At 44.9% G+C, this 23,684-nt stretch overlaps 1 protein-coding gene across 1 annotated transcript in view; it reads right to left on the reverse strand.

Moving 5' to 3' along the window:
• Positions 1–4,271: 4,271 nt before the first annotated feature.
• SCARB2 (scavenger receptor class B member 2) overlaps positions 4,272–23,684 on the reverse strand; it is an 80,435-nt gene continuing 61,022 nt past the window's right edge. The window contains exons 10-12 of the mRNA XM_083177862.1: positions 23,573–23,624; positions 20,351–20,509; positions 4,272–8,791 (exon numbers count right to left, since the gene is read on the reverse strand). Coding sequence (XP_083033988.1) covers positions 8,750–8,791; positions 20,351–20,509; positions 23,573–23,624 — 253 coding nt within the window. The 3' untranslated portion in view covers positions 4,272–8,749. The remainder of the gene's footprint in view (positions 8,792–20,350; positions 20,510–23,572; positions 23,625–23,684) is intronic.

Below are 23,684 nucleotides of genomic sequence, written 5' to 3' on the forward strand. Positions count from 1 at the left end.
TTATTTGCATGACAAACATTAATTGTTTAGACTTTTTTTATTACACTTGCAGTATTAGCAATTATAATAAATTGGAGTGTGTTATGCCAGTGGTCCCCAACTTTTGAATCACGGTGTCCTAGAGTATCACAACATTTTGACAACACCTCTAGGCCATATGTTTGGAATCGAAAAAATTCAGAAAAAAAAAATGTATTAAATTAAGTGAATTGTGTTTATATTTCATCCTTAGGGTGGTCCACATATTTAATGATTGGAAACCACGGTACTGCTTTCCTAGCACGGCGCCCACGATCTAGATTGTATGTGTGGGGCTGATATCTCATGCATCTCATGTGCGGCATAAGATGCATGAGATGATGCAATCGACGCGATCAACGAGATTTTTACATTGGAATCAATGTAAAAAGCCCCCCAAACCCCAATTTTAATTGCTAACCCCCCCTCATGGGTGAAATGGCCCCTCCATTGTTAATGCCACACCACTATTGACGCCAACCCGAAGCGTGGCGAGCGCAGCGAGCCCGCGAGGGGCGGCGGTACGCGTCCTCCGACCTTTTCATACCCCCACTATCCACGTCGGCGGGGAGTTGATATTATATAAATCGGCCGCAAATCGCATGGAAAAATCGGATGCGAATTTGCGGCCGATTTTTCACTTTTTCCGTCCAATTTGCATGCTGTTCCATCATTGCACACCTTGCACCCCCCCGATTTCCATCGTATTGCATCGCATGCAATATAGTGGCATGTGATGCATGCCATGCGATGCATGTGAAGCGATTCGATTTGTAATTGTACAATCACCCTGATGGGTGCTTACAATGTTAAATGCACCGTCATTGTTAACGCCACCCCCACTATCAACGCCAACCCGAAGCGAGGTGAGCATAGCGAGTCCGCGAGGGGCGGCGGTACGCGTCCTCCGACCTTTTCATACCCCCACTATCCACGTCGGCGCGGAGATGACTTTAGATAGTATGGCGAGCGCAGCGGGCCAAAAGCGTGGCGAGCGGACGCAGAATACATGTAAAGTAATCCGCGTCCCCTCGCCACACTATCTAAAATCAACTCCATGCCGACGTGGATAGTTGGGGTATGAAAAGGTCGGAGGACGCGTACCGCCGCCCCTCGCAGGCTCGCTACGCTTCGGGTTGCCGTTGATAGTGGGGGTGGCATTAATAATGGGGGTGCATTTAACATTGCGAATCGCATCGCATGCCACTTGTTGGCATGCGTTGCTATGCGATATTTAATTGTACAATCAGGGGCATTTTCCAGAAAATCACATCGCATACCATCGCATAGTACCTGGGGGTGTGCAAGGATGGAGTAACATGCAAATCAGCAGGAAATGGCCAAAAATCGGCCGAAAATCGGACGCATATTCGCATCGCAGATCAAATCGGCCGCAAATTGGCTGATAAATCGGATGCGATTTAGATGAAATCGGGCGCCGTTATAATACACAAGTACCCAATTTTTTTATCTCATGCATCTCATGGATGCATAAGTTCCATGAGATTAAAAAATCGGGTCCATCGCATTAATTGTATGCCTTAAGTACCTTAAACTTAAGGCATACAATCAATGAGACGGGCGCCGTGCTAGGAAAGCAGTACCGAAACCACAAACACCGGCTCTCGATTACATGCATAACAAATTTGCATTGGTCCTGGACTACCAACCTAGGGCACACCTGCAAGTGCCCCGAGGCACCCAGTTTGGGAAACACTGTGTTATGGTAATCAAGTGTTTCATATTCAGATTGAGATATTATGGGGGAAATTTACTAATATGAAAAACCTAGTTTTTCATATTAGTATTTTCCCTACGACTGCATACGACTGTTTCAGTCGTATGCAAAGTCGTGTTCCGGAGGGGGACTTACAAAGCAGTCATATACGACTGCTTTGTAACCCTCCGATGTCGTAGGAATTCGTATTAGCAGCCGTATATACGGCTGCTAATACAAATTATTTGTAGGCAGTCTGCACGGATCAGTCAGATCCGTGCAGGCTGCAAGGTGTAAAAAAAAAATTAAATAAAAAAAAAAAAAAAACGGCGTGGGGTCCCCCCCCACAGCCGAAACCAGCACCTGGCTGACAGAGCCTGGAGCCGGTAATTAAAAATCAGGGAACCCGACAAATAGGGGTTCCCTGATTTTTAACAATCAGCCCCAGGCTCCTGCTCTGGGGCTGGTTCCCAAAATACGGGGGACAAAATGACTAGGGGTCCCCCGTATTTTAAGAACCAGCCCCAGGCAAAACCAGCCAGCAGGGTAATGCCACAGCTGGGGGGAGACTTTTTATGCAAGTCCCCCCGGCCAAAGCATTAACCCTACCGACCAGTCAGCCTGGCCAGGGGCCCTGGGGGAGTGGGGACCCCCCCAATAAAGGGGTCCCCCCCCCTCCAGGACTTACCTGACCAGGCTGAAGCCTGGTGCTGTCCTCGATGCCCCTGGGCGGTGGGCATCGAGCTGATAGCGGTGTAAAAAATAGAACAAACGATTGTTTTTTACTGTGGCACTACAAGTGCCAGCAAGCCTCCCCAGCAAGCTGGGACTTGGAGAACCACAAGTCCCAGCCTGCTGGGCATTAAAGGGCCCGCTGGGTCTTGTAGTGCCACAGTAAAAAAAATAGTTAAATAAAACACACTGACACCCATTTTAAATAAAAGTTTAATACACACATTACACACATACTGATACTTACCTATCTTGATCCCGTTGGTAGGTCGCTGGCTCCGGTGTCGGCGGCTCCGTGTCGGCGGCTCCGTGTCGGCGGCTCCGGGGATGGCGTCCTGTCCGAGGATAATCCATGTTGGACCTGTGGAAGGAAATCCTATTCACCCAGGTCCACCATGGATGGTCTTCTTTCTTCATCTGTCGACATCCAGGTCTTTCCTGATTGGCCGCTAGGCGGCTAGGCGGCTCCTGATTGGCCAGAATTCATTCTGAGCCCAGACGCCGAAGAGGAAGGTTCTCTCCAGCTCTGAAAGCCGGGGAGCGTCGCGGAAGATGCCGACAGCTGCTGGAAGTCGCCAGCAGCTGTCAGAAGACCTGGATGTCGACAGATGAAGAAAGAAGACCATCCATGCAGGACCTGGGTGAGTAGGATTTCCTTCCACAGGTCCAACATGGATTATCCTCGGACAGGACGCCATCCCCGGAGCCGCCGACACGGAGCCGCCGACACCGGAGCCAGCGACCTACCAACGGGATCAAGATAGGTAAGTATCAGTATGTGTGTAATGTGTGTATTAAACTTTTATTTAAAATGGGTGTCAGTGTGTTTTATTTAACTATTTTTTTTACTGTGGCACTACAAGACCCAGCGGGCCCTTTAATGCCCAGCAGGCTGGGACTTGTGGTTCTCCAAGTCCCAGCTTGCTGGGGAGGCTTGCTGGCACTTGTAGTGCCACAGTAAAAAACAATCGTTTGTTCTATTTTTTACACCGCTATCAGCTTGACGCCCACCGCCTAGGGGCATCGAGGACAGCACCAGGCTTCAGCCTGGTCAGGTAAGTCCTGGAGGGGGGGAACCCTTTATTGGGGGGGGGGTCCCCACTCCCCCAGGGCCCCTGGCCAGGCTGACTGGTCGGTAGGGTTAATGCTTTGGCCGGGGGGACTTGCATAAAAAGTCTCCCCCCGGCTGTGGCATTACCCTGCTGGCTGGTTTTGCCTGGGGCTGGTTCTTAAAATACGGGGGACCCCTAGTCATTTTGTCCCCCGTATTTTGGGAACCAGCCCCAGAGCAGGAGCGGGTTCCCTGATTTTTAATTACCGGCTCCAGGCTCTGTCAGCCTGGTGCTGGTTTCGGCTGTGGGGGGGACCCCACGCCGTTTTTTTTTTATTTATTTAATTTTTCTATTTTTTTTACACTGAAGCCTGCACGGATCTGACTGATCCGTGCAGGCTAAAACGCAAATAGAACAGGAAAATGGTGTTCTATTTTCCTGTCGTATTTGCGTGGGTGTTTTACACCACTAAGCAGCTGTATTATCAGTACAGCTGCTTAGTAAATCAGAAACCACCATTCTTTTGAATGGTGATTTCTGTCGTATCCTATCGATGGTGTAGACATTCGTATTTGTAAATACAAATACGAATGTTCCATCTTTAGGACTACGAATTGTTGTATTTTTGGGATTGTAAATCCCGAAAATACAAATTCGTAAAAAAAAGGTGTATTTCTCCCTACGAATACACCTTTTTTCTACGAATCCATTTTGGTAAATGTCCCCCTATATTGCAAATAAAAGAAAACACATAGTGGCCAAATGGTTTATTTATCTTGTGTAAGTCATGTGCCATACATACAACAGTATCTAATACAACTAATAGTTAATATTGTATCAGAAAGGTCAGATAACATTGTAGAAAACAGCAATGGGATAAGTACAATAGATATGGAGGTAAATGTAATAGCCTGTGACTTGTAGTCATCAGCAAATTCCTGGCAAGTTTGCCTGATATCTTATAGTGGCAATCATTTAAAAGACACATTTTGTTTGTCCCTTTAAAGCATCTGGCTCCACTGATGTCTTCAAATCACAGTCTATTACCTTGACCCCATAGTCTTCTTTGATATTTGAAACAAATTAAAATAAAATTATATCACACTGTGGGAACTGTTACTAATGGAAGCACATTTCAGTTAGCCTAAACACTCAATGCAACTAATAGTATATGAAACATGTTATCTGTAGCCACAAAACTTTTTATATTAGTGTGCTCGTAGATTATGTGAATGTGCCATGTTTTGACGATATAAACATCTACGGTATTTGTAGCAGAACTGGAATACAGTTATACTAACTTACTAAGAAAACTGTACTGTACTCTAGCTGCTTGCTGACACAGCAGTGCTCCTGGCATTGGGGTGCTGGACGGGGGCCCGACAGTCGGGGTCCCAACAGGCATTTACCCGACGTCGGGATCCCGACTGTCAAAACAGACAGCCGGGTTCCCGACGGCCACCTGCTATTTTCCCTTGTGGGGGTCCACGACTCCCATAGATGGAGAATAGAATAGGTGGCGAGCGTAGTGAGGGGCTTAGTTGCGCTTACCATGCTGTCTGAGTCCGGACAGTCTGGATCCCCACGTCGGGCTAATGACTGTCGGGATCCCGACTGTCGGACCCCTGTTCCACGCCCCTGGCATTGCTCCACTCCCATTATGTTACTGACAGGTAGATCACACTACTGATCTGATCACTTGTATCTCAGTGTGATGTGTGCTTATATCCAGGATATGCTAGGTAACACAAATAACACATTTAAATGTACTAATATTAACTGACGTTAATACAATGAATATGGTCTTCAATCTTCGAGACATAGCTGTCACAATCTGGCTTAGGAGACAAGTAAGAGGTCTCTTGTAGAACAACACTACCACCAATGCTGGACAACTTATTCAATTTTATTGGAAGGACATACACATGTAGCATCTCATCCTGGAATGCAGATGGGACAAAGCTATGTCATACCTATTCTATCAGAACAAACACCTGAATGTTCCATCTTGATGGACCTGATTAGCTGGCAGAAATTGTAGTGCATGTAGCCATCATTATTCATGGCAGATAATCTTCTCATAGAGGGGTTCATGCAACTGGAGTCAGGACAATGGGCCTGATTCAGAGCCAATCGCATGGCAAATATTCCCAAAATCATTTGTAAGCCACTCACCATCGAATGATTTCCCCACTGGTCACCACTGTTCGCAGTAACTCTGGAATTACTCCGCGGCTGCGATGAAATCAGCCTGATCAAGGCCGGATCTGAAGTCGCACACCCTCACCTAAAATGCTTGGGCACACTAGCATTTTTTTCAACACGCCCAGTAAACAGTTGGTGACCACCCTCAAACACCAGCTTCCTGTAAATCACCTAAACCACGTTGTGCAAACGCTTTGCGGGCCAGACGCATGCGCAGTCTATCGATAGTCGGCTGCTGTGCTAATTCACACAGCAATTCTCAGTTTTGAATTAGGCCCAATGCCACTAGGGCATGCCCAATAATACACAATGTATTGGCAGATATGGATTTCAGGTTTGTGCAGATGGATTATACTTAATAATTATATTAATATTTATTCTCCCATGTTTCCAAAATTAAGCAAAACATACTTAACAAAGTTTAGAAAAAGCAAAGTAGTTCTCTACACTGATCATTAGTTCCTATCTTTACAGGTTATTCTGCTGTGTAATGGGACCTACACACGTAGAGAGTTCAGGCCATTTTCTGAGTGATATTACTTAATTTAAATACTGTAGATCGCTCAAATGCCCCTACCTCGCTGTGTGTGTGTAGGGGACATTGCGATAGCGATGCACGGCCCCACTTGTCGCAATAGCCTGGCAATCAATATCCAGCATGCTGGATAAATATATAATTGCCGGAGAACACTGGCCCTGACAGATCACTCAGCGGCATATCGCCCCATGTGTAGGCCCCATTACTGTACCGACAACAAGGTGCTACAACAAAGCACACATTATACGCAACACCAATCATTCAGCCATACCAGTGACTGTGCATAACAGAGTGGTTTGTCAATAGTGCAGGAGAAAACAAAGTCTCATCTCAGTGAGGGATCATATAACCTCAACAGCCCAACCCATGTTATTTCTACAGCACTGGACTACTATTTACTAGCCACTATCTTAAGGCACATGTAATATATTCTTTAGTTGGAGGATACCACATTGTTTTCTCAAACCTATGAAATACCCATACTTATGTTTTTAGATGCATCGCTACTTCCCAGGGATTGTGAGTATTTACTCCATGTTTTCAACTCACTTTTTATTTTCTTCTAGTTCTAATTATTTACTTACAACTAACAGATGCCCTATAGTGCAGGTTCTCAAACTCGGTCCTCAGACACAGTGCATGTTTTGCAGGTCCCCCCACAGAATAATTAGCTCTACCTTTGGATCTTTTAAAACGTGTCATTGAGTAATGAATGCACCTGAGGGGTGAGAACCGAGTTTGAGAACCCCTACCCTATAGTATGCTGTAGTTTTCTTACATAGTAGAAATTAAAATGCCTGTTTTATTTCTCAGTGTGACTTTTTGCCAACAGTTAGTTCATGTATACTTATTTTAGGAAACTACACGGGCTTAGGCCAATGCTGTAGGAAAAAGTCCAATGTATTTAATATTGCAGCACTGCATTCCACACAGGAACTCTGTCTTATTTGTGAATGTATTACTTTCAAATAAGTAAACCTGCAGCAACTTTTGGTTCCTTTAGAGCTTTGTTATACCCCTTTCAGACAGAAAACTCTGAAAATCCCATCAAATACACGGCATTTCAAATGCTGTGTCATTTTGCCGGGAGCAGCCTGACCCCCCTTCACACAGAAGAACAAATTACCGGGTTGAAAATTTCTACCCGGTAATTTGATGAATGACACGGGTATTTCTTCTGTGTGAAAGGGTCAACCAGGGTCATGAATCCCGTGTCCTTGACCCTGGTCAATTCCAGGATCGGAGACATGGGATTCACGACATGGGTGTGCCCTTTCACACAGAAAAAGGACCTATGTTATTCACAAAATTACCGGGTGGAACTACTTCACACGGCAATTTTGTTTTCTTTCTGAAAGGGGTATAAATTTACTTACAGCTATTGAGCAAAATATAACTTTTATACCCCTTTAGATATACTACCTGGGATTTTAGACCCGGTTCAATCCCGGGTTTTTAAAAATCCCGGGTCCATTGCAGGTGCGCAGGACCCGGGATTTTAGACGATTAAAATCCCGGGTAGAGCCATTCAGGCATACGCTAGTCCTGGGATTGTGCGCGCGCACGTGAAAAATCCAGGGATTTTGTCGTATGTCTGAAAGGAGTATAAATGACAGTTGTACAGACTAGGGGGACATTTACTAAAATAGGAGTTCTATTTCAGCTGGGATGTTGCTAGGGGCAACCAATTGAGACACTATTATCTTCTAAAAGGTGCTAAATAAATAAGTAGATTCTGTTTTGTTGCCCATAGCAACATCCCATGTGAAATAGAACTCCCATTTTAGTAATTTTCCACCTAGATATCAAAGTCATGAATTGAATTGAAATGAAAGATAAGATGGGAATGGAGTTCCAGATTTCCAGGTATTTATACAAATCTGCATCTGTAAATGTGATAAAACTCTGCACTGTGACTATATACAGTATATTGGATGCAAATTCACATGCAATGATCAGTATCAGCATCCATGGTTGTAGTATGACAACAGCTGGGAGATCAGCTTCATTTGTATGTACTGTAAGATCACAAGGGGCACTCCATTTAAGATCATGGTCACCACATAATACTTTCCTGAAAGGGGTGCAACAATGCAACATGGTGTACACTGGTAAAACTTCCTGAGAAATCGGCTACTGAGAAAATAAATGCCACCTAATAAACCATAATATGAGCCTTTAGTGGCAGGGTATTCCCTTGCATTGTTGCATATTATCACAAAAAAATAATATGAGAGTTGTAGTTTGCAAAAAATAATGTATCCATTATAAATGTGCTTGTTTTATATTGGGGATTTAACAACACAGTTGGAAAGGCAATGCAGTGACGTGAGGGTATGCGGTTATCAGCATCACACAGGATCACATCATCTTCTGTTGGGTGTCTGTCTGTTCTTCTTCTTACACAAACTCAATTTACATTTTCAGTTTGAGTGACAGTACTTAGTTTGCATGGTTGATATTTTAGATGATTGACATCTAAATGAATTAGGATGTTCGTATAAGAGGCCCAGTTTCTTCTTCTGTGCCCTGAAAAGAAAGATGCAATTAAATCCATGTCTAAAAGTATTTCTTTAATCTATTTTATCTCATAAATTTGTATTATACTATTGAATTATGCTATATTGCTCTACTCAAAATCAATTTAGGGTCATTTTAAAATGATGGCTGGGTTACATTCTTATGAAATTTGCTAACCACCAATAGATTGCTAGTGTTATTCACATTATACCTAAATTAAGCACTTTGCACATATTATCACCAGGCCCTTTAACCTTTTTGCTGCGAAAGATCAATATGAAAACATGGGATATTAAAATATAAATGTATCAAACAACATTATTTATCTCTTAGAATGCAGCTGTGGGAAACGCTATATTGGGAAGACCAAACGTTTATTGAAGATACGCATAATAGGGCATACACGTAAAATCCGTAATAACCAGGGACGTGCAGTCAGGGGAGGCAGTGCCTCCCCTGTCATTAATGATTAAAATAATACAAAGAAGATACTTAAGTATCTTCTTTATATTAATTTAATCATTCCCATTGTTGTATAATGTTTCAATTAAATTTGGAGGCATCAAAAGCGGTGCCTCCTGCTTCCCATTACAAAAGCTGGAAGCAGGGGGTGGGAAGGGGGCAGGAACAAGCAGCACGCTGTAAAAGCCCATTAAAAAACCATTGAAAGCGGCACCGTTATAAGTGCCTAAGTGACAGGGGATATGCTTTCAGCCAATATGAAAGCTCGCCCCTGTCACTGTAGCCAATGGGATTGGGCACAGGCAGCAGTGCTCGAAGAGGACTTTCGCACTGACTGCCATTTTTTTTCAAGATAGCAGCTAGTCCCGGAGAGGATAAACTGGAGTGGGACAGCAGCAGTACAAAACTACAGCCGCAGAGTCGCGCATCTGTTCTGCAAGCCATGCCACGGGGCACGGACCAGGCATCAAGGAGAGCTGCGGTCACTTCAGTGAGTACCCGCACAGAGACGGCTTCAATCCCGGGTCGCACTGTACATACAATGTAAGACTGCTGTCGGTGGGTGCAGGGGACGTTTATCGATGGGGGGGGGGGGGCGACGATGTGGTCTGGTGTCAGCAGCGTCCGGGGGGGTGCAGTGGTGGCTGTGACAGTGCCTCTCTGTTCACAGCCACCACCGCACGTCACTGGTAATAACATACCGCACCACAGTGTGCCGAGACATTTCTTTGCATGTTGTGCATCAAACTTGGATCATTTTAGCTTTAACGCAACTGAACAAGTCACCCTTGATGATAGAGGGGGTGATATATGTAAAAAACGGAGTATCCGTTAAACATTTTGGATATACACATTGGGGACTTTGTCACCCGCTCGAATGAATGAGGGATGTTTTTGCATTAAGGTGTGCCGGTTTTCTGTTGAGCCACTGACGGGTTCATGTTGTTGAGCTGTACTCCTTGGACATCTTCTACAGTGGGTCGACGGACACCGACACTCTGATGCATAGGTGGTGCTGCTTCCCTTGTTTAAACAGGTATATTTGCTGTCTGGTCCATTATACTTTCCTTGCCTTGTGTCCGTATACCGAATTGATTTAATTTGAATTGATAATAATCATTATACTTTTTTTCTTTTTTTCTATTTTACCAAAAATAGGAAAGTTTTTCTTATATATATTTATGAGACTCTACTGTATGTGTTTTTTTGGTACTTGTTTCCTAGCACGGCGCCCAGATTTCCTACGTAAGGCACCGTAGGGAAATTACATCGCATGGGCCATTATAGCGGTATGCAATGCGATTTGATGTGGTTTTTATTGTTTTTTTATTTTTGTATTTTTTAAATGTCATTTTTCCTATGGCCATTGTACCCCACTATATCGCATGGCATAGCATCGCATGTCCAGCAAAATCACATGCGATCGCATGCGATTTTATAGGGTGTGCGATGCCATGACATTAGGTATACAATAATATGATTGTATGTCCCAAAAATAGTTTTTTTTTTTTTAAGAATTCATTTTTGTATTAATTAATGTAGTATTTTTTAAGGGAATATGAATGTTATAAGTATAAAGGGTACTCTTTACCTCGCACGGCGCCCACGATTTTGATCGTGGGCATCGCAGGTAAAAAAATTGCTGGCTTTGAATGCACTAAAAATCGGGTGCGACGCAACCGACGCGATGCCCGCGATTTCCCATAGGGATCAATGTTAAATTTCTCAATTGACCCGATTTTACTGTTCAATGCCTCAATTGACCCGATTTTTCCATAGGAAACAATGTTAAAATGGCCCACAGAGGCCAAATAGCCACCCTGAAGTGTGAAATGGCCCCCACAATTGTTAACGCCACCCCACGATCAACGTGAACCCGAAGCGCGGCGAGCGGCGGCGGTACGCGTCCTACGACCTTTTCATACCCCCACTATCCACGTCGGCGTGGAGTTGAGAATAGAATAGTGTGGCGAGCGCAGCGAGCCACCGAGCCCGAAGCGTGCCGAGCGCAGCGATGCCCACGAGGGGACGCGGATACCTTCACAGGTAAACGCGTCCCTTCGCGGGCTTCACAGGTATCCGCGTTCCCTCGCCACGCTTCGGGCTCGGTGGCTCGCTGCACTCGCCACACTAATCTATTCTCAACTCCACGCCGACGTGGATAGTGGGGGTATGAAAAGGTCGTAGGACGCGTACCGCCGCCCCTCGCGGGCTTGCTGCGCTCGCCACGCTTCGGGTTCACGTTGATCGTGGGGTGGCGTTAACAATTGTGTGGGCCATTTCACACTTTAGGGTGCCTATTTGGCCTCTGTGGGCCATTTAACATTGTTTCCTATGGAAAAATCGGGTCAATTGAGGCATTGAACAGAAAAATCGGGTCAATTGAGACATTTAACATTGTTCCCTATGGGGAAATCGCGGGCATCGCGTCGGTCGCGTCGCACCCGATTTTTTAGTGCATTCAATGCCCGCGATGGGTGCCGTGCTAGGTAAAGAGTACCGTATAAAGCACTTTTTAGTATTTACGTTCGCTTTGATTGCTCTAATAAGAAATTAGCTATTAATTACTGGCATTTGGTTTGAGCCTTGTATCACTGCCTATATAAGAGTACTAAATATCAAAATGGACACACCCCCTGAGGACGGCCATTTGCATGATGAAACGTGTTGGACGTGGCCTATACGGAGGACGTACAGACATCATCACCCATTCGGCTGACCGGGACGAGCCGCAGTGCTGACTGATTCCTGCTAAGGCCGGAATGCTGATTGCTTACCACATGAATTGTGTTAGCACGCTGCAGATACATGCTGCTCCTTTATCACCCGATACAAGCTGTTTTAACAAAACCTTATGTATGCGAGCATTTCTTATTAGTAAATATTTGTTTTCATTTGGCTCATGAAAACAAATATTTGTCCCTAGTTTCTAGAAGTTGTCTCAGGTTCTAAAGTTTTGTCTTTGAAAAAGTCCTTCAAGTTGAGATCTATGGACAATTTAAGTTAACTGAATAGCCCAGCAGATATTGGGCGGTATTCAATGAGAATACCTGCGAGGTGCAGCGAATCCTTTTTAGGATTCGCTGCACATTCGCCACGTTCCGGAGCCGGCGAGAGATGGTAGTCTCTCTGCCTGCCCCAGAACTTTGTGGGGGGTAGGTGGGATCCCCGAGTGCCAGGCAGCACAGGCTGCCCCCCGGGGGTGCCAGCAGGGGAGCGTATATTTACTATACCCGATCGTAACGATCGGGTGCAGTGAATATATGAATATGTAATGAGCGGCTCGGCTCCGGCGCCCCCTGTGTTAGGCGCCGTGGGAGCGCTTCTGGAAGGACAGAGCGGCATGTACGCTTAGCCGCCTGTCCTTCCGGCTCTGACGTCCGGTTGCCTAGCAACCAGGGACGCCGGAGGACGCAGCGTCGGAGCGTGACGCCCGTCCTCCCTCCTCACGTCTCTCAGCGCCTGAGACGCGGCAGCGCCGTTGCTTAGCAACGGCAGACGCTGCTAGGCAGAGAGGAAAAGCCGCGAAATTCAACAGGCCGCAGGTGTCGGAAAGGACTCGTTATGACAGGCGGGACTCAGGCCTCCATTCTCATTGGCTCCTAGCCTTCTTATCTAGGAAGCCAGCCCTGCAGTCCTCGCCGGTGATAGCTCCTGTTTGGACCTATCTGTCTGCTGCTCTCCGGTCCGTTTCCCTGCTGTTCCCAGCGGCTCCTTCGTGGTCTCCTCTTCCATTGGTTCCTCCTGTGTCGTGAGTTGCCCCTTTGGGGTAGTTTCATTCACACCTTCTTTATTGTCATTACCTTACTCATTACCTGTGTTCTCTGTCTGCCGCATTGGCAGGTCATTTATGTTGGGAAGGTCCATTGCTTCCCACTCATTCTCTCCCCTTGTCTCCCAGTTTTTCTGGGGTTTTCCAGTCCCTCCTGCTCTTTGTATACTTTGGTATTGTGTCTTATATTTTGTATGGTTCCCTGGGCGACGGTTGTCGCGGGTTGTGGCGACCAGGTCGCGGGCGCTTAGTTGCGTTAGCCAGGGCCCGGCAAGTCGCCGTTTGTTAATTTCAGTTAGGCCCCTCAGTCAGCTTTCCTCTTGACCGTACCCTAGGGGGGTCCCCGGCTCCTTGTCCTCTCATAACACCTGGCTGCACCGGAGCTTGGGTGGGCTTAACCTACCCATTCAAACGTGGCGGCTACAGGCGAAGCCTAGTAACACCTGCAGGAGTCGGTCACCCAGCCTGGGGGGTACAACAGAGGTAGTATAGGGTTTGGCCGTGGCTGTCCTAAACAGCAGTCCCGGCGGTGGGGTCACACCCGAAACCTAACATTATCACCGGCCATACAAAAAAAAAAAAAGATTTTTTTTTTTCCCTCTCTCCCTTCCCCTTTCTTATTCTCCCGTTTTCTGGACAGATAGCATTTTGGGTGTGTATATCTTTGTTGTCTCTGGTGTGGATCTGTTATTAAGATGAATCCCACTCCTGAGGGTCAGGCTCAGGCATTTGCCAGTCAATTACAAGGTTTAACGCAGATGGTTCAAAATTTATCTCTTAGGATGAAAACCCAGGAGGAGGGTGTACGAGGAAATCCGCCGGTTCTGGTAGAACCCAAAATTAATCTTCCAGACCGGTTTTCGGGTAACCGGAAGGATTTCTTTAATTTTAGAGAAAGCTGTAAGCTTTATTTCAAGCTGCGACCCCGGTCATCCGGCTCTGAATTACAGCAAGTTGGTTTAATTATGTCTTTGCTTCAGGGGGATCCCCAGACTTGGGCTTTTGGGTTAAAATCCGATAATCCCGCCTTAGCGTCGGTGGATGCTTTCTTTAAGTCATTAGGACTTCTATATGATGACCCTGATAGAGAGGCGTCTGCCGAGAGTCATCTGCGCTCTCTCAGGCAGGGCCGGAACCCTGCAGAAGCATATTGCACTGAATTCCGACGATGGTCGAATGACTGTGGCTGGAATGACCCGGCATTACGTAGCCAATTCAGGCTAGGGCTTTCTGAAGCCATTAAAGATAGCCTTATCCAGTATCCCGTCCCGGGATCCCTTGATAAACTCATGGAGTTATCGATTAAAATTGATCGGCGTCTTAGGGAACGCAGGTCTGAGAGAGGACCTAGTTTGAGGCCTACTTCCCTCGGCTTTGTACCCTCAGAGGACGAAGAAGAACCAATGCAAATTGGTGCTTACCGCATCACCTCAGATGAGAGAGCTCGCCGGATGAATGCCGGTTTATGCATTTATTGCGGGAGCAAAGGGCATTTCCTCCGCGCTTGTCCCAACAAGTCGGGAAACGCCAAAACCAAGTGAATGCAGAGGGGATTCACTTTGGTTCTCTTCTTATTTCCCCTCACAATGCATTATTAGTCCCTACTGAAATTCAGGGTATAGAGGTGAAGATGTCAGTTACTGCATTTATTGATAGCGGGGCAGCTGGGAATTTTCTAGATATTCAGCTGGCTGAAAGACTGGCCATCCCCCTGCTCCCTCTGAAAAAACCTGTAATAATGCGAGGCCTGGACGGCAGCCCGTTGGTCAACGGAGTGGTCCGCCATCAGACCCCGCCAGTTTCCCTACGTGTGGGCATTTTTCATACAGAAAAGATTTCTTTCTTTCTTATCTCATGCGCCACTGTGCCGATCGTTCTGGGTCACCCCTGGCTCCGGGTTCATAACCCACAGATTGACTGGCAGGCAGGGGAAATAACTCGTTGGAGTAGTCATTGCTCCAGTCATTGCCTAGGGCAGTCTATACTCGGGGCAATGGTTTCCGTGGAGGGGATTCCAGCAGCCTACGCTGACTTCCAGGATGTCTTTTCTAAAGGCGAAGCTGAGGTCTTACCCCCTCATCGCACATACGATTGCGCCATTGAGCTAATTCCCAAGGCACAATTTCCCAAAGCCAGACTTTATTCCTTGTCTGGACCTGAGACGCAGTCCATGAATACCTATATTCAAGAAAATTTGGCTAAAGGCTTTATTCGGCCCTCAAAGTCTCCCTTAAGTGCAGGGTTCTTTTTTGTTTCCAAAAAGGATGGCTCCTTAAGACCCTGTATAGATTACAGGGCACTCAACAAGATAACGGTAAAAAACACGTATCCATTACCATTAATATCTGTGTTGTTTGACCAGCTTCGCACCGCTAAGATCTTTTCTAAGATCGACCTGCGCGGTGCCTACAACCTTGTCCGCATAAAAGCGGGAGACGAATGGAAGACTGCCTTTAGTACCCAAACAGGGCACTACGAATATCTCGTAATGCCATTCGGCTTGTCCAACGCACCAGCGGTCTTCCAATATTTCATCAATGACATCCTTAGAGATTTCTTGGGATTCTTCGCTGTGGTCTATTTAGACGACATTTAGATCTATTCCAGCTCCTTGGAAGAACATCGCCATCAGGTCAGGTTAATTCTTCAAAGGCTTAGAGAACATCGTCTCTTTGCTAAGCCTGAGAAGTGCGAATTCGAAGTTACTAAGGTATCCTTTTTAGGATACGTGATTTCCTCGGAAGGCTTTTATATGGAACCCAAAAAGCTGCAAGCAGTTTTAGATTGGGTCAAGCCCACGACCCTTAAGGCTGTCCAAAGATTTTTAGGGTTTGCAAATTACTATAGGCGGTTTATCCGCTCTTTTTCTGATGTGGTAGCTCCCATCGTGGCGCTCACAAAAAAGGAAGCAGATCCATCCCAGTGGCCTCCCCAGGCAGAAGAGGCATTCCGGGCCTTAAAACAAGCTTTTGTGTCCGCTCCCATTTTAAGACATCCCGATCCCCAACTACCGTTTGTCGTTGAAGTCGACGCTTCTGAGGTAGGGGCAGGGGCAGTCCTGTCTCAACAGGATCCTGAGTCCTTATTTTTTTTTCCTTGCGCCTACATGTCTCGAAAATTCTCTACTGCAGAGATGAACTATGACGTCGGGAACCGGGAATTGTTGGCCATAAAATGGGCATTCGAAGAATGGAGGCATTGGTTGGAAGGGGCCAACCATCAGATTCTGGTTATCACAGACCACAAAAATTTACAATACCTGGAATCAGCAAAGCGTCTGAATGCCCGACAAGCCCGGTGGGCATTATTCTTTACACGTTTTAACTTTATTATCTCTTACCGTCCCGGGTCTAAAAATGTAAGAGCAGACGCATTGTCTCGGAGTTTCTTACCCAAACAAGGGTTGCGGGAATCTCCTCGGCCCATTCTTCCGGCATCTATTATCCATTTTGGCATTACTCAGACCCTCAAGGATCTACTTCTGCAGGTCCAGGGTCAGGCACCTAGACAGATGCCTCTCGGCCATTTATTTGTGCCGCAGTCCTTAAGAAAACGGGTCTTAGAGGAGTTCCATGACAGCCAGATTGCAGGGCATTTCGGCATCAAGAAGACACTTGATCTTCTCTCCCGATGCGTCTGGTGGCCGAGCATGGTTCCAGATACCAAGGAGTACATCCAGTCTTGTCCCGATTGTGCTAGACACAAGATTCCCAGAGTGTCGCCCACAGGACAACTTATCCCCTTGGCAATTCCCTCCAGACCATGGTCACATATTGCCATGGATTTTGTGGTCGACCTACCCCTATCATCAGGTTTTCGAGTAGTATGGGTGATTATTGACAGGTTCAGTAAGATGGCCCACTTTGTTCCTTTGCCCCAGTTGCCATCAGCCAATAAGTTGGCCAAATTGTTTTTAGCTCATGTTTTCAAACTTCATGGTCTTCCAACCGATATAGTTTCTGATCGAGGTCCGCAGTTTATTGCCCGGTTTTGGAAACTTTTTTGCAATGCATTAAAGATCAAGTTGAGTTTAACTTCCGCTTATCATCCCCAATCCAATGGGCAGACGGAACGCCTTAATCAATCCTTGAAGCAATATCTGCGCCTTTTTGTGTCCAAAGCTCAGAATGACTGGTCGGAGTTCCTCCCCGTTGCCGAGTTCGCATATAACAACTCCTATCACTCGGCTACCCGGACTTCACCTTTTGTAGCCAATTATGGCTTTCACCCTAAAGCCACTGCTCTGGCTCCAGAGGGATCAGTAGTTCGCTCTTCCACTACTGCCCGTTTAAAGGTCATTTGGAAGGAAGTACACGACGCTCTTAAGAGGGCTGCTCTTCAGGAAAAAGTTTTTTCTGACCGGTCAAGACGACCATGCAACTTTAAAGTAGGCGATAAAGTCTGGTTGTCTACTCGGAACATCAGATTGCGACAAGGAACTTTGGTCCAAAATTTATTGGTCCATTTGCCATTGTTAAGAGAGTTAATCCTGTAGCCTTTCGGTTACAAATTCCTAGGGCTTTAAAGATAGCCAATACTTTTCATGCCTCTCTGCTCAAGCCCGTTTTCACGTCTAGGAAATTTCCTCGAAAGGCAGACCTGGGTAAACCACCTGTTAATGTCCATGGACAGTCAGAATTTCTTGTAGAAAAAATCTTGGATTGCAAGGTCTCTCGAGGTTCTTTATGTTTCCTTGTCCATTGGAAAGGATACGGCCCGGAAGAGAGGTCATGGGTTCCCGATAGGGATCTGCACGCCCCACGCCTCAAAGCAAGTTTCTTTCGGGATTTCCCTCAGAAAACAAGGCTTCGGGGTTCTTTAACCCCTCCTCAAGGGGGGGGTACTGTTAGGCGCCGTGGGAGCGCTTCTGGAAGGACAGAGCGGCATGTACGCTTAGCCGCCTGTCCTTCCGGCTCTGACGTCCGGTTGCCTAGCAACCAGGGACGCCGGAGGACGCAGCGTCGGAGCGTGACGCCCGTCCTCCCTCCTCACGTCTCTCAGCGCCTGAGACGCGGCAGCGCCGTTGCTTAGCAACGGCAGACGCTGCTAGGCAGAGAGGAAAAGCCGCGAAATTCAACAGGCCGCAGGTGTCGGAAAGGACTCGTTATGACAGGCGGGACTCAGGCCTCCATTCTCATTGGCTCCTAGCCTTCTTATCTAGGAAGCCAGCCCTGCAGTCCTCGCCGGTGATAGCTCCTGTTTGGACCTATCTGTCTGCTGCTCTCCGGTCCGTTTCCCTGCTGTTCCCAGCGGCTCCTTCGTGGTCTCCTCTTCCATTGGTTCCTCCTGTGTCGTGAGTTGCCCCTTTGGGGTAGTTTCATTCACACCTTCTTTATTGTCATTACCTTACTCATTACCTGTGTTCTCTGTCTGCCGCATTGGCAGGTCATTTATGTTGGGAAGGTCCATTGCTTCCCACTCATTCTCTCCCCTTGTCTCCCAGTTTTTCTGGGGTTTTCCAGTCCCTCCTGCTCTTTGTATACTTTGGTATTGTGTCTTATATTTTGTATGGTTCCCTGGGCGACGGTTGTCGCGGGTTGTGGCGACCAGGTCGCGGGCGCTTAGTTGCGTTAGCCAGGGCCCGGCAAGTCGCCGTTTGTTAATTTCAGTTAGGCCCCTCAGTCAGCTTTCCTCTTGACCGTACCCTAGGGGGGTCCCCGGCTCCTTGTCCTCTCATAACACCTGGCTGCACCGGAGCTTGGGTGGGCTTAACCTACCCATTCAAACGTGGCGGCTACAGGCGAAGCCTAGTAACACCTGCAGGAGTCGGTCACCCAGCCTGGGGGGTACAACAGAGGTAGTATAGGGTTTGGCCGTGGCTGTCCTAAACAGCAGTCCCGGCGGTGGGGTCACACCCGAAACCTAACACCCTGCTGGCTGCTGTGTAAAAAAAAAATTTAAAATAATTTTTTTTTTAAATTAAATATATATTCATGTGCTTACAGCACATGAATAAAAATAGCATGCCCCTCCTCAGAATAAAATTCCTGATTTTTTGACACCAAATGTAAAAAACAAAACACTTTATTTTAAAAGTTCACATTCCACTTCACCATAAAAAGATAGCGATTGCTACTCGGTGAATCATGGTGAAAAAAACCTTGAAATGTATTCGCCATGTGGTCATTGAATAGGGTGATTCACCGTTTTAGTCAGAAATTCGACAAACAGCACAAATTCGCCATAAAAACATGGCGAATCAGGCTCATTGAATACCGCCCATTTCCTTGTGGAATTGATTCATGCTTATAAGAAGTATTGCACCAATCTTTGTCTATTTTTCTCCAATTATCCCCATTGAGCATTGATTTGTTCTGGGGTTTTGGAGATTTGGTACTTGTGTATTATCACGGCGCCCAAATTTACTACAGACGCAAACGTAGTGAAATCGCATTGCATGCCGTTATGGTATGGCAAGCGATGCAATTTTGACGCTTATAATGGCATTTAATGTACTATAGCATTAAATGACATTATATGTCATTTTACCATTAAATGCCATTATTCTAGGTTCCATCAGAACCGATATCTCATCGCATTGCATGCCATATAATAATGGCATGTGATGCGATGCGATTTTTTATCGCATCCTATCTTTTTAATGGATTCACTGACACAGAGCAGTGAATACATTACATAGGAAAATCGCATTGCATCGCATCGCATGCAATACAATATGGCATGCAATGCAATGCGATGCAATTTCACTACCCTGAATAGCCCTCTACACAAATGGAGTAGCGGGCACCTTGATAATACACAAGTACAGAGATTTTGTTTCCAGATCTGTCAAAGTTTCCCTATATGGGTTTATGAAGTACTATATTAGTTACGTACTTTATGTCACAGTGATTGTATGGTTATTTTTTTATGAAACTGGAGATAGCGCTAATAGTGTGTACACACGGTTAGATTTGGCTTCCGATGTTCCCGATATAGGGAACATCGGAAGCCAAATCGCATGCTTTTTTAGGGCTTCCGAGCCCGATGTGCTGCCGATGCGCGCTCCTGTGTGAGCGCATATCAGCAGCCAGATAGAGAGGGCAGGCAACACTATATAGTGCAGATCTGCACCATATAGTGTAAATTGTGCCCCTCTGGCATGCCGTGAGATGCGAGTACCGATGCGATCTGATCGCATCGGTACTCGCATCTCACGGCAGTATCTGCTGTGTGTACACACCTTAATGCTTATTCAAAAATTCACTGAAGAAATAATATGTTTCTGGTCAGATGGATGTGTTTGAGCTTGGCAATTGCCAGGAGAACGTCTTTTTTGTTTCTATTTGTTTTTGTAAGCAATGCATTAAATTGAATTAGAAATTGACACCTACCTCTTCCCTTTTTTTGCCTTGCTGGCAAACCAGTATAATGAATACTATGCCAATTATAATTCCAAATACCATGATGATGAAAGGAATATTCGCTACCAGTCTGGCTTTATAAAGAGTAGACTTTAGACTTTCAATGGATTTGTCATCAATGAGAGCACTCTGTGGGGAAACATCACATAGATTTCATTACATATATGCAGTTGGAGAAAGAATATTCTAGTAAAATCATTGAGTTCTCAACATGTCTCTCCTTTCTATTGCTTCCTCTCTGTCACTTGATTCCTGCCCCACCTGTGTTCCTACATCCTTCGGCAAGCTTAAAATTATTTTTTTTATCTTCTGTAAAGAATACCTCCATCATATTATCCTTCTTTTTACTACTAGTTATACTTTATTTTTTCCCTTTTTTATTCTACTTGTGTTAATTTGTGATATTATGCTATCATTTATGCACTTTTGAATACCCTGTTTGTACAGTCGCTACGCATGGTAATGCTGAACTGTGTAACCTCTTAGAAATAAATGCTAATAAGAAGAAGAAGAAGAAGAAGAAGAAGAAGAAGAAAGAAATAACCAATTAACTGGTAATTACAAAAAGCAAGAATAAACTATAGTTGCACTTTTTTGTAACGGTGATATTTTTTGTTTCCTTATGGGGCTCATACACAAGGCAGAAATCAGGGCAATACCCTGTTCCGTCAACACCGGGATGGAGGCATCAGAGAAATCTACATGTGTCTTTTCTGACTCATTAATTCACACTATACAAAATGGTTGGAATTAGTAATTTTTTAACTTGTCGATTTGGTGATGGATTGCTAATCATTTATGGTAGCCAATCACGGAATACAATTGCAACAATCTTTCAATATTCATCAAACACATTGGCCAGTATTCAAAGCTCCCGATTCACCATTTTTTTTGGGGGGGGGGGCCGAATCGGGCTGTTTTCACTCCTTGCGGTGAATCTTTTTCACTGAAAATCTGATTCACCCTATTCAATGTTCACTGTTCGCCGAAAGCGATCAGTGAATGCCGGGCAGTTCTCCGTTTCATGCTCACTGCAAGTCGCTGGTGTATTTCAATGGGGTTTTCATTGTGATTCACCGAGCGTGTATTAAATGCTAGGATGGAGAACTGCTTTCAGCATGATTTTCACCATGATTCACCGTTTTGCATTCGACATCTTTTTAAGGTGACCTGGAATGTGATCTTTTAAAATAAAGTTTTTTTGGGGGGTGTAAAAAACAGTAATTTTATTCTGTGAATGGGGCATGGTATTTGTATTCATGTGCTTGCAGCACATGAATATATATTTAATAAAAACATATATATATATAGATATATTTATTTTTATTAATTTTTTTACACATTCTCCAGCAGGAGGAGGGGAGCCACTCATTAAATATTCACTGCACTCTGGTCCCGCTCATTACATATGCACGAGTGGGACCAGGGGCAGCGGCTCCCTAACCGCACCCCCTGCCAGCTCTCGTGGGGGGCAGCTTCAGTTGCCTGTTTCCCCGGGAGCCCTCCTCCCCCCCACACATTCCAAGGCATGCAGTGAGGCTTCCATCTACCTGCCTGCCGCCGTCCACCCTGCTCCCTGCGGCGGTTAAAAATCGCCATCAGGGGCAGCGAGCCCCTGAGGAGTTGAATATGGTGAGAGGGAGGGCTGGCAGCGAATGCTCCATCCCTCCGGAAGCCTGCCAATGTGCAGCGAATCCTAAACAGGATTTGCTGCACATCGCTAGAACTGTCATTGAATACTGGCCATTGGGTGATATGGAATAGGGTACCATTTTTAGACATGTTCTAAAATCGCACTAAATCGCATGCAGAAATTTTTATTTAGAAAACTCGCAAATGTAATAGGGTGCAATTTTTTAGACAAAGTCGGAATTCACATGCAATTTAGTGGTATTTTTAGTAAGGAAAAATTGTGAATTTTAGTTAAAAAAAAATTTGAGATTTTTAGACATGTGCGATTTTTAGTAATGATAAGCGATTTTTTAACTGTAATTGGCACTATATATGTGCAAGAAAATTATCGTTTGCCATTCAAATTTAGTACCTGAGATAGTACACAAACTTTGTTTCATGTTTTAAAACCTTGTTTCATGCACAAATAAAATATATTTGTGAGCATTTCATGTGGTTGATGTGTTTGTAAAACATAAATCCAAGATACCTCAAGATAAATTATTAAAATATAAAAATATTCTGAAATACGGAATAATCCGTTATCCAAAATTCTTTTGGTCCCAAGGGATACTCAACCTGTATTTATAACTTGGTGCTGATATCTATCTCTTTGTGTATATATATATATATATATATATATATATATATATATATATATATATATATATATATATATCTCCATGGTGCCTGGAGCTCAGAGTATCTACTGTTCCCTAAGTCTCCTGGACTTTCTCCAATGCACTGCTGAGGTATGAGCAGTTAAGGACACGAGGCTATGCCCTCATTTCATATGGTGCACTGTGGAGCATGATCATGAAATTATATGGGAACATGGTTGGCCGCAACGCCGTGCTGGGTACACAGTGAGTCTAGTGAGAACTCAATATTGCACTGCTCGCTCTATGCAGAGAATCAAGAGAATTAAGAGCTCCCACTGTGTGCATCCAACATCAGGCAAAGCTGATATTGAATGCACGCAGCGTGAGCTCTTAATGGAATGGTTCTAATTCTGGAGTCCTTTTTGAATTTTTATCCATTCTTTCTGTGAATCTGGTATGTAAATTATATATACCTTAGGGCAGATTCTAGTGATTCAATTAGCACCACAGAAGTTGATTATTCTGTTTGAGACCAATTTTATGTACCTTTGGAACCCTTTAATATGGGATTACCACACAAGTATATATCTCTATATATTGACATAACCGATGAAGTCCTAACAAACGAAACACGTAGGGGTAACATTATTTTTTCTTCTACGTATTGCACATGAACATGAAAGTTACAATTGTGAAGAATTGCCTGTATAATTGGTGAGGACGACCACCATTTTTACAACTATGTGTATCTCGAAGGGTCAGTCTCTCATTATACATATACAGTAGATATACTTTTTACATTGTTATATATATATATATATATATATATATATATATATATATATATATATATATATATATATACACACACACACACACACAGACAGACACACAGGTAGTAAAAAAAAAAAGGTCTTACCTCATTGATGTACATTACTGGAAAAAAGAGCGTCTGTATATTCTGAGTAATGCTAATAAAAAAGAAATCTATATGTTACTGCAGGTCATACTTAAAGTAATGTACACATTTT

Source organism: Crinia signifera, chromosome 1 (genome assembly GCF_055691185.1).
Source record: "Crinia signifera chromosome 1, ASM5569118v1, whole genome shotgun sequence".
In the NCBI taxonomy this organism is placed as follows: Eukaryota; Metazoa; Chordata; class Amphibia; order Anura; family Myobatrachidae; genus Crinia; species Crinia signifera.